The 12,669-nt window shown below is 38.3% G+C and overlaps 1 protein-coding gene across 1 annotated transcript in view; it reads left to right on the forward strand.

Moving 5' to 3' along the window:
• Window positions 1–380: 380 nt before the first annotated feature.
• Window positions 381–12,669, forward strand: part of LOC134749590 (murinoglobulin-2-like) — a 33,508-nt gene continuing 21,219 nt past the window's right edge. The window contains 5 exon segments of the mRNA XM_063684593.1: window positions 381–698; window positions 6,901–7,070; window positions 8,077–8,149; window positions 9,800–9,969; window positions 9,972–10,102. Of these exon segments, the coding sequence (XP_063540663.1) occupies window positions 577–698; window positions 6,901–7,070; window positions 8,077–8,149; window positions 9,800–9,969; window positions 9,972–10,102 (666 nt within the window). The 5' untranslated portion in view covers window positions 381–576.

Raw genomic sequence — 12,669 nt, forward strand, 5'->3', positions numbered from 1 at the left:
TTGACAAATAAATAATTAAATCATTATAAAGAGTTCAGCCCGTTTTTTTATCACAGATGCGGTACATAATTCTACACACAATCTATTTTATGATATGAAATAAGACTATGAAAACGGATTATATCGCGTATATTGAATTTATTATCCCTTCCATCCATTCCTAGTTTTATTTCATGAGTAACTATCGCGGTAACCGAAGACATTATTATATTTTATGATATTTTATATATTTAGCTTTAAATTAACCTGTGCTCAGCAAAAAACGGACATCTTTTTTTTTGCATTAAAGATCGTCAGCAAAAAACGTTGACGACACCTGGCGTGCTCGCGACCTTTGCGCGTACGGTCAGCACGCTAGTCCGAGACGCGCGCGCATCCGGAGCGCGCCGGTTCCGCTTCCGAATTTCAAAAATCGAACGTCGATGTAAACAAAAGAGATTGGAACGAAATTTTGAACAGATTTAACAATTATGATTTTATTGGGTGATTTTCTTTTGTTATTTACGTGTATTTTCTGATTATTGACATAATGAGTATTGTAGAGTTTTTTAGCGCTTAGTTGTACAATTATTGGTAATGTGTAAAATGTATGTGTGTATGTGTATTGTGACGATGTGGTGTGTTTTATTCATGTTAGTGTTTGTGTCTGTGCAATCAAGTTTAATTCAAGTTAGCGAGGTGGTACAAAATTATACAAGGTAATTTCATTATTATATAGAGATAATAATGTAACTAATTATTCTAAAATGTTACCAACGAAAGAAAGTCAAAAATATAGGTACAGTCAAGGGCATAAATATATATACATTCCCAAAGTTTAAAAAATATGTGTACGGTCTTACACCTAAGACAATAAAGTCGTGATCACATATTTTTGGCCATTTGTCGGGATCGATATTTTTGCCATCGACTGTATCGACCTACTTATTTATTTATTTTTGGATTAATCATTTACTTATTCACAGACAACTAAGTAAGTAATATGGCTTCAAACTTCAACATTTATATAGCAAATAGGCCACGAGGGCACTTTCACATGTCAATATGGAATTTACATACAAGCAAAAAAACACGTCAACAATTATAAAATAAGTACAATAAACTAACTGCAAATATCAATTCAAAATAAATCCCTATCGGCTCGCGGCTTAGTACTTTTCAATAAATAAACAGGTGTTTTTTAGGGTTCCATACCCAAAGGGTAAAAACGGGACCCTATTACTAAGACTCCGCTGTCCGTCTGTCCGTCTGTCCGTCTGTCTGTCACCAGGTTGTATCTCATGAACCGTGATAGCTAGACAGTTGAAATTTTCACAGATGATGTATTTCTGTTGCCGCTATAACAACAAAAAAGTACGGAAACCTCGGTGCGCGAGTCCGACTCGCACTTGGCCGATTTTTTATTTAGGTTTAATATAATATAATAACATCACAATATGATGGTTAATGTAGAGTTTGTAAAACGTAATCAATAAATGAAATACGTGCTCTACTTCGAGGCGATATAGGAGTCTAAGAGATAGCCAAAAATGATATGATATTGTTGTTTACAACAATAACACGTACTGACCAACAAACAGCATATCCTCATCGTCTATATTATTGTAGATTTAATAGCATAGTACAAAATATTGTCTTCTGTTACCGCGATAGTTACTCATGAAATAAAACTATGAAAACGGATTATATCGCGTATATTGAATTTATAATACATCCCGACGTTTCGAACTCTTTACAGCGTTCGTGGTCAACGGGTGACTGAGGAAAAATTACAAAGTGCAAAAATACCCACATACTAAAATAATGAACAATCATAGACTACAAACTTTAAGGCTGGTTGTACATGCAAAATCGGTTCATAAGGCTAGTTATACACTACAATTATTTTCAAGTAAAGCATAGTACAACTAGAATTAAGTTTTTGGCAAAAATTTCATTTTTGGTACAAGCTTTTCTTTCACTCACTACTCAAGTACTCACTACCCACTAGGCCAGACCGGTCGTCAATGATGGATAATGTTAAAGTAATACACCAATCATCATCAAATAAAGGATTTAATACAATAAAACAGACATAACTTGGGAAACTACCAGGCGACGCCATTACGGCGATGGCTATCCGTCAAGTCCTTGCCGCGCTATAGTGATGTATCCATTTCGAATACCGATTGTATAGCTGCATTCGCGAAAGCCTCATATCGGTTATTAATAATTACTTCTTTACGACCTCGGTTGATGTAAAACTTTTAAACGCGATGAAGTCACGTTTAGCTAAAGTATAAACTTTTATGGCATTTAATTAAGTTAAGATTATTAACGGTTAAGAGAAGAAACGAACAGAAAGTCCATACCAACGAAATGAGGATGCTGAGATGGGCTGCGGGTGTAACTAGACTTGATAAAGTGCGTAACGAGCACATCAGAGGAAGTTTCAAAATAGCGCCCATCACTGAGAAACTCTCCGAACAGAGGCTGAGGTGGTATGGACATATTATGAGGCGTGGCGATGACCATGTCGTGAAAAAGGCACTGGCCCTTCAGGAAACCAAAAGAGGACCAGGGCGCCGGCCTGCTACTTGGTGGTCCACCGTGTCAAAGGATTTAGAACGAGCCCAATTAAATGCACAGACAACCCAGGACAGACGGTCCTGGCGCATGAGAACGAGGAGAGCCGACCCCAAATAATGGGATAAAGGCAAAGACGAAGAAGAAGGAAGGGAATAGTGTAAAGATAAGTTAGACGTAATTTAGCGAAAAGGATCTATCCTCTAAAATTTGTCATTTAAATGCTTGGAGAATGTAACCAAATAGAGATTTTCTGTAATTTTCTGTACAAAACCTGCCGATTTTTGCACGTCAAATTTAATGTACACGTAACGTAAAAATAGCCATGTCAGATAAACGTCAGTCCATACAAGTATGACTATTGGTCGTAGAGTTTCGACGGAGGGGAACGCCTGTTAATGGGTACTACCAAAGATAGATATAACTCCGTAATAGATGGATACAGTCTAAGGAAAAACGTGCCTCGAAAATCACGAAAATTGGATTCTCGATCAGATGGCGCCACTAGTTTTGGCCTACTCTCGTATAGAGGGCGCTGGCGGTTTCGTTTGTTATTCATAATTTTAACGCATATCAGTGAAAGAACATGGGTCAAAATCATATAAAAATAATTAATGCAAATAAAGAAATCATTTATCCATATTTAAATACATTTTAACGTATTTTTATAAATCTTCATTTTTAGTTTTAAAGTATGTCGATAGATGGCAGTGAATTTACAGTGGTTACAAAATTTACTATGACAGTACCGCTCTATCTTATTATATCCTTTTTGGTACTACGTATGGTTATAAGTGTTATAACCTCCAAGTTTTAATGAATGACTTTTCTTTTTGACAGAATGTTCAAATTTTAATGACAGATGTTTGTGGATTGGATACTTTCCCTAAATGATGTCTAGTTGATAACTGAGACTATCAATTTTCCCACATAATTGTTTAATCAGTCAATGTTAATGTAAAGGTAGACGCCCGCATCCCACGCATCGGACGCATCCAATATGGATGGTATAGAAAGGATGCCAATCTCTCATGGCAGAATTGTTGCAAAAGTGACCGCTTTCAGCTTTAAATAATAGTTCCTAATCTCTCCGGTCGCGCTAGTTAGGCTCTGGGACATGAGTATAACATGAACCATATAAGGCAACAAATAACCCGACCAAATTACGTAGGTTGTTTTTGGTAGTATTTCGGTGTATGGTGGCGCTGCCTAATTACTGTTTTTTGATGGACACTTTTCATACATAGAGATTTGGCTCCTTTATATAGTCTCCATGGCATCCAAGGGCCTGACACTCATTGATAGAGAAAGATAGTCTTATTGCGATTCCTATAAGAGGAAAGAGAAAATAGTGCCATGCTTTGTCCTTATCACCGACCGGGATTTTTTTCATGGTCGGGTTATGGCAGCATAGGTAGGAGGCGATGGCGACATACCGAAATTTATATAAAGAGTGAAAGAGAAAAAGGATTATGCTGCCATACATTAACCTGTCAATACATGAATATGTCTTTCTCTTACCCCTGGTCGCTCGGTTTCTTGTCTATAACTACTATTATACTATGTCTATGGACGCATCACATTAGTGATTGAATGTGTACAACTTGGTTAACTCTAGAACACCCCCCTGGTTAATACTAGCCAAATTCCATTTTTTTCTAAAAACACAATAATGTCAAACCTGTTAGGAAAATTACATTTTTTTGAATGCAAATTCGTAGCCAATTAAATAGTCTATCGAGCAGTGTCCGCAATAAATTATTTTAATTGAAAATTTACGAGATATGACCGAATATGCTCGAAAGGGTGGTTAACTGATGAACAACTCACCCTAAGCATTAGCATTACTAAAAAGAATATGCGGTTGAAATCAAAGAAAATAACAATCATGACCAGATGTATGGCAAGGATAACCACTCATTCATGAACTGGAAACTGTATCCCATTCATTCAAGTTCGTTGACCTGAACGAATGAATAATTTTCTTGGTAATAATTATATAGGTACTTAGTATAAATTATATGAAATGGAAGTCAATTAAATTTGAATAATATGTGAAATGGAACATGAAAAAATCATGTTATTGTTGACAATTACAGTCAGTTTTTCTTTTGAGGCGAATACAATACAATCATTAATATAATTGTGGTAATTTCTATAAAAAGGGACCTTTTTGTCGATGGCGATTATGCCATTATTAACGATGCTCCGATATAAATACAATGCCGCGCGACGCTGTGCGGCGTAAGCGCCATCGACAATAAGGTCCCTTTTCATAGAAAATGCCCCAATTATCGTTTTTACTTTGCACCTTAATAATTAAACGGATGGAGTCGGCAACCAAGGGTTTTTAAAACAAATTGCAGTTCTTTTTAATATCTAAAAATTCATTGATTTTTAACGCGCAGCGGGCCGATTTTGAATATCGAGCGCTCGATTTCGTCACGAAAGTCACTGGAAAACGCGAATCAGCTTTCATAAAACCTACACTCACCTACAAACCGTTATCTACAGTTAAAAATAATCAAGTTTTTCATGTCAAACATATTAAAACAGACAAACAAAAGTTAATGGTAACGATTCATATAGGTAGATGAGATGACCTACATTAAAATTAAAACTGATTTCCTCATGCCTTTGTCGTGACTTCCGGATGACGTTTTGATGCCGCTCGATCATTTATTTTACATTAGATCTAGATATCCCAATTTTATAAATTATATTACCAATATTTGTGCCGTTTTCAATCAAAAGGTACCACATTGTCGCTTGTTGATAAGGTTGATTTCTAATTGAAGCTATATAGAAATAGCGCCTTACTGACAAGCGACAGTAAGTACCCTTTTGGTTGAAAATGGCACATTTATTTGATATCTTTAATTATAATATATTTTAATATATTTTAAATTTATTATATATTTTACATTTATTACTTTTCTAAATATTCATATTCATAGCACTGGTGTTCCGTGGGTCCCACTCGGTAACCATTTTGGCCCACCTTTCAGGGTGCATGCGGCAGACATGCCCAGCCCAGTCCCACTTAAGCTTAGCGGTTTGGGCACCTACATCTACAACTCGAGTTCTGGAGCGCAGTTCCGTGTTTCTGATTCTATCAGTTCTGCGAACACCTAGTATACTGCGCTCCATCGCTCGCTGGCAAACCTTGAGTTTGGACTTTAACGCCTCAGTTAATGACCATGTTTGAGCACCGTAGGTTAGGATAGGCAGGATACACATGTCGATGAGTTTGCGCTTGAGACACAGGGGAAGGTCGCCCTTCAATAGCGCCTTCATGGACCAGAAGCTCTACCAGGCGTTGTCAATACGTCTATTGACCTCTATGGTTTGCCTGTTTTCGAAGGAGGCTATCTGGCCCAAGTAAATGTACTCATCAACATACTGTATATCCTGCCCATCTACCGTGACCCTGTGTTTTGCTCCATTGGTCATCAACTGAGTTTTCGCTCTGTTCATTGTGAGTCCAACCTCAAGGCTCGCTGTGCTGAGATCTTGTAGCATGTGTTGTAGTTGAGATGCCGTGTAGTTACTTTATTACTATCTTTTTTTTCTTGCCTTTTGTCTTCATTGCTAAGTTAATTTGTATTTTAGTTACTCCCTTATTAGTTATCATTTGTATACGCTCTGTTTACATATGTGGCTGCGATAGTGCGCAACCTTAGTATAGTACCTATTAGTTTGTATCATGTCACTACCTGTGAGTTCCTATAATTGGCTTCCTGTATCAACTATAATTTTTATGTTAATGTCACAGCTGTTGGATCTCCAAATAAAAAAAATAAAAAAAACCTAAAACTACCTACTACCTTACTATTTACTACATCTGTGTACTGTGCTAACGGACTGTAATCCAAACATAATTGTTCCACACAATAGCAAAACACGACTCCTGAGAATCTTCATTACAAACATACACATGCAGGCAAAGTCGGCGCCACTGTTTAACATGGTTTAACAAATAATTCAATTTAGTATGAAATATGTTCAGTTCAGTTTAGCCACTGGAATAGTTAAATTTGTGGAGCACGTATGTTACTTTGAGTCACCTGCTTGCATTTACAGGGTAAAATTGACAAAACGGAATAGTTTTCTTGATGGTAATGGTACCAATTCTAAAGCCCTTAAAATAAAAGTCGAATCAGTTTAACTTCTACGCAGAGGAAGTCGCCGACAGAAGCTAGTCTTACATATAATATAAACCTAACAATAAAAGTCCCATCGAGTTGAGAACCTCCTCCTCCCTCCTCCTAACCACCTAAGTAATCCTCCGAAATTTCTTAAAATCGGTTAAATAAATTTTCTCCTTCCTTCCAGCTACCCGTGCACAGACCAGAACCACCTGGTTCTCGTACCTGGTGCCCTCACCGCCGGCAGCAGCAACCGAGCCTGCGTATCACGGTTCCACTCTGAGGGCCCAGCTCATGTGACCTTGACCTTGAAGGCTGAGGGCCAGGAGACTAAGGCTACCAGAGATTTGCCCCCTGGTAAGATTGCCACAGCCAGTAAGTTTGCTTAAAGCAGCTGAGCCTGCGTATCATGGCCCAGCTCATGTGACCTTGACTCAGCTCATGGACCAGAACCCTCACTGCCGGCAGCTGCAGCCGAGCCTGCGTATCACGGTTCAACTTTGATGACCCAGCTCATGTGACCTTGACCTTGAAGGCTGAGGGCCAGGAGACTAAGGCTACCAGAGATTTGCCCCCTGGTAAGATTTCCACAGCCAGTAAGTTTGCTTAAAGCAGCTGAGCCTGCGTATCGTGGTTGCATCCTGATAGACCAACTCATGTGACCTTGACTCAGCTCATGGACCAGAACCACTTCGTCCTCATGCCAGGCGCCCTCACTGCCGGCAGCTGCAGCCGAGCCTGCGTATTACGGTTCCACTTTGATGACCCAGCTCATGTGACCTTGACCTTAAAGGCTGAGGGCCAGGAGACTAAGGCGACCAGAGATTTGCCCCCTAGTGAGATTGCTTAAAGCTCACGGACCAGAACCACCTAGTCCTGATGACCCAGCTCATGTGACCTTGATGTGTTATGTATGGAAATTGAAATAGTCACGTGAATTTTCGTAGCATGTGTCATCACGATATATTTTTTCCTTTCGTTAGGCGTTTGTCGATATACGATTGTCATTTTGGTTCGACCCTGTCAATTATTATTACTATAGAGACAACATACCAAACAATGAAATTGTCGCAATCAACCTGTACCACGCGACCAAAACGTCGTAAGCGCCGTAAAATTCATGGCGCTTACGCGTTTAGGTCGCGAGATTCACGCTCTGCTTATATGGTTTGATGCCAAAACGGCAGCAACTCATGGCTCAAAATACTAATTACCTGTGCCGGTTCTATACGTAATAGTTCAATGCGTAGCAGTCGCGGTTGCACCGCGGGAGTCCAGTTCATGGGACCTTGGCTCTGAAGAGAGTCACATACATAATCATTTATTTAATTCGACTTTTTAAAATTATTATTTCTACCTACAGGCGATGGCGGCTGCCTGGATCTACCCGTTCCTCTGCTACCGAATACCAAAGCTGAGTTCATTGTTAATATAAGGTAAGACTTACGCGAAGCTCCTGTGTTAGACCCATGTCCAATATCCATGATACGAGTGTATAAAGGTGAAATGTCTACAAAATTAAGCACGAAAATAAGTGCACTTTCACAGCTCAATGGAAAAGTTATGTTAATTCCACAATACTAGTTACACGTAAGACAACACAACATAAAATTATAATATCACAACAAACTCAAATCGAGGTTTTATACAGGCAATTTAGCAAGAACACTAAATGGCATAGGCGTAATAATCCCGTGTGGTGACATTACGTCGTATTGACACTGACATGATATTTTTGTTTTTTAATTATTTTTTTATGACAAATCATAATTAAATAGAGCCTAACTGTACAGTGACAGTGTGGCAAATATAGTTTGTCAATGGACTGTCTCATTTCAAACATAGAGAGAATCATATCAGTGTAAGAGTGTAAGAACACTAGTACTAGCACCTAAAAGAAAAGGATGAGTATAGTTTTTTTTGTTCTTATTTACTGACAATTTGGTTTGACCAACTATAGGACGTTTACAGCATATCATATCATATAATTTATTCCATTGTAATCATGTTCATTTGTACATGATTTGTACATTCTGGTCTTACATTTTGGTCAAGTAGGTACATGATACCCTGCTAGGGTGTACAATATTGGATCTTAAACTACTTATTTTAAACTTATACCTAGTTTTAAAATAAAATTAAATGTCAAAAAAAAGAACAATAATAATAAGGTAAAAATTAATTCATTAATTTATTATGACACTCCCATGACACCTTGTGACGTTAAAGTCGGTACAAAATCGGTTAGCTTAGACAAACTCAATTTATAATGTTCAGCACAGAACTAGCATGTTTATTTTTGATTAATATTGTTAGAGAAGTAATTGTTGAACAAGAAATGAAGGGTATGATAAATTGACAGTGTCCTAACCAGCAACAGTTGGAATTAATTGCAAGTTACAAATAACTTTTAGAGACTATGTCACCTAACAACAAGTACTAACCTTGTTTTTGCCGCATCGCAAATTCCTCACGGCCCGTTTGGAAACTTGGCTGGAATCTGCACCGGCCGTCCTTCGTCTTTCGACCACTTTCGACTTAATTTTTTTTTGACACATGGCTGATTCGGCTTTTTTAATTTGCTATTCGTAATATAATTATAATTTTATTGTAACCAAAATTGGTTTAGATTTATCATACTTTAATACTATCCTTTCCTCACATCTGTCTCGGCTTTTCGCCTTGGGCATAGACAAAAATATAATTCTCTTTGCCTTGGGTCATGGGAGCCTGGGGACCGTTTAGAAACTAATTACAAGAATTAGCGTAGGCACTAGTTTTTACAAAAGCTACTGCCATCTGACCTTTCAACCCAGACGAAAAACCTATTGGGATTAGTCTGGTTTCCTCACGATGTTTTTCTTCGCCGAAAAGTGACTGATGGTAACCTAGAGGACTTGATCATATTTATTTATACATATATTTATTTACACAATCATAATAAATCAGAAGCATAACTTCTTAATCATAATTAAGCATAATTTCTATCTTTCTCATAAACTCTTAAATCTCATTGTTCATTTTAAACCATAATCATATTTTTTTGTATAAATTTTGCATTTGTATTTTATACTTATTTTGTTCAGGTACCCTGAGCTCTGCACTTGGGAACGCCGTCTAACCCTCCGCATAACCAGCGGCAGGGTCGTCGTGCTACATACCGAAAGGGCCCGGTACCGGCCCGGAGACACCGTCCGCACTCGGGCATTGGTGCTCAAAGCTGATCTCGCACCAGTCCATGGCAGTGTAAGTACACTTGCAGATGTAGCTTTAAACTACATCTCCAGTGGAGAGATGGACATGCCGAAAGGGCCCGGTACCGGCCGGGAGACACCGTCCGCGCCCGGGCCTTGGTCCTCAAGGCAAATCTCGCACCAGTCCATGACAGTGTAAGTACCTACACCTGATAGTCGCCTTACACTTCATCATGATACATACTGAAAAAGCCCGGTAGAGTGCTCAAGGCTGACCTCGCTCCAGTACATGCATGGCACGCATGGCAGTGTAAATTTACTTAGTGGCAGTTATCGTGCTACATACATACCGAAAGAGCCCGGTACCAGCCACACCAGCACAAGGCCTAAGGCAATTTACCCGTTTTGTGCTCCGTGAAGACGGTCCTCGTAAATTGGACCGAAACATGTCGAGCTATTCGACTTAATAATACGTGTGACCCGGTTTAAAATAATCTAATATATTAATATTATTAATAAATAAGTATTATATTAATATTTATCTTTTGCCAGTGTCTCGATTATATTTGCAATATTAATTAGGTAGTTATTAAAAACGCTGGCATGAGAAGACTTCATTAATATTAAAACCAGCCGAAACGTATTGGAATATATATTTTTTACACCACGTCGGTGGCAATCAAGCATACGGCCCGCCTGATAGTAAGCAGTTACCGTAGCCTATGGACGCCTGCAACACCGGAGATATTTCACGCGCGTTGCCGACCCTTTAAAAACCTGTACAATCCTTTTTTGAAGAACCCCATACTGTAGCCCCTCAGGAAAACCTCGGCAGGGAGCTCATTCCACAGCCGAAGCGTACGCGGGAGGAAATTCCTCTTAAACCGCACAGTACGCGACTATTTTGGTGCTAGAATCTTTCGCTTACTCGGGTATCAATATTAGCACGAGCGGTTAAACCCCCCTTGTAAAACAAATAAGTAAATAACTAATGTAGTACCGTTAAGGCCCCGTGAGAAGACAGATGACATCCGTTAAGATGACAATCTTTTGCAGAAAACGAAATTGCAATTGCACCTTCCCATACAAACGTAGTTCCGCTTTCATTTTTAAACTACGTGTTGGATTGTTATGAAACTTTGCACATACAATGACATTAGGTATATCTAGGTCTGAAATTAGTTTATATAGCTCCAGTTTATAAAACAAACTAAATAGAGCAAAAACAAGTTTTGTATGAAAAACTTAAATTCGCTGTATTTTTTTAACTATGATACCTAAAGCTACATAATCTAATTACGGACATAGATATACCCTATCCTATTGTAAGTACAAAGTTTCAGAGCAATCTAGCTAGTCGTTTTAAAATGAGAGCAGAACTACGTTTGTATGGAGAATCGAGCTTGCCGGAGACCCTTAAGCCATTTATAGTTTGAAAAGCTTATAACCCAATTAAAACATTGCCTTGATTCTTAGATAACTGACCACTTGACCATCAATAGTGACTTGACCTCTCAACGTCATAAAACCATTATGTGAGATGCGTCGGCCTGGCCTCCGAAGGTAAACGCCGGCGGGTATGCAAAATGATGTTTATTTATTCATTCTTGTTTGTAGTATGTTAAGCGTGGTTAAGCCAATTTCTCTTTATAAGGACGTATTCTGACGGTTGTACATAATTATTCCCATTTATTTTCTTATACAGATATACTGTAATATGTGTCCTATCGTATTTTCACGGAAACTTAATACGAACGTGTTATGCTATTTCAGTTGGTGCCAGTTGCACCAATCACAATTAACATACTGATTAACGTCAAGCAACAGAGAACTATGAAACTTTCCATACAATAAAATTTAGCGAACGGTAAAATGGTGACAGACGGTTTGGTGCAACCGGCCCTTAGTCTTAGTACAATAAAACCGGCCAAGTGCGAGTCGGACTCGCGTTCCAAGGGTTCCGTACATTACACAATTTAAACAATGTATTTTTTATGTGAAATGTCTTTAAAAAACCCGTAGGAGTAGGATCAAAAACTAAGTAATTAAGTCCGACTCACGCTTGACTGCACATTTCTAATAGGTTTTCCGGTGATCTATAGGTAAAGATCTATTTGGTGTATTTTTTTCAAAATTTTTGCCCCCGTAGTTTCGGAGATAAAGGGCGGGGAATGGTCATTTTTTGCCTATTTTCTTGAATAACATCTACACTATTTATTTAAAAATTATACAAAATATATATTTGAGATTCTCACAATGAGCTCTTCCATTTGATATGTAACACGATATATATTAACAAGCTTTAATTTTTAATTTTCTCATTTACCCCCCAAAAGTGGCCCCCGTGTTTAAAATTAATATGTTTACGTAACATGTCCATCTTTGGGTAACAAACTTACATATGTTTACCAAATTTCAACTTAGTTGGTCCAGTAGTTTCGGAGAAAATAGGCTGTGACAGACGGACAGACAGACAGACAGACGCACGAGTGATCCTATAATGGTTCCGGTTTTTTTTCTTTTGAGGTACGGAACCCTAAAAAGTACTGACTGAAGTGAGTGAGAATGAGAACCGTCGTTCTCACTTCAGACACATATTAAACCCTGTTTTAATACTTTTAATACAAAAACTATGTCTTCAAATTTAAATTATTCCTTATTATACCGGGGTTGTGGGCGAAAATTTGCATCTATAGGGAATATTTGTATGCACGGATCTTGCTTTCGTAGAAAAAGCATAAAAGGAGACGAGGTTGAACGGC

This window comes from Cydia strobilella, chromosome 18, assembly GCF_947568885.1.
Source record: "Cydia strobilella chromosome 18, ilCydStro3.1, whole genome shotgun sequence".
Classification (NCBI taxonomy): Eukaryota; Metazoa; Arthropoda; class Insecta; order Lepidoptera; family Tortricidae; genus Cydia; species Cydia strobilella.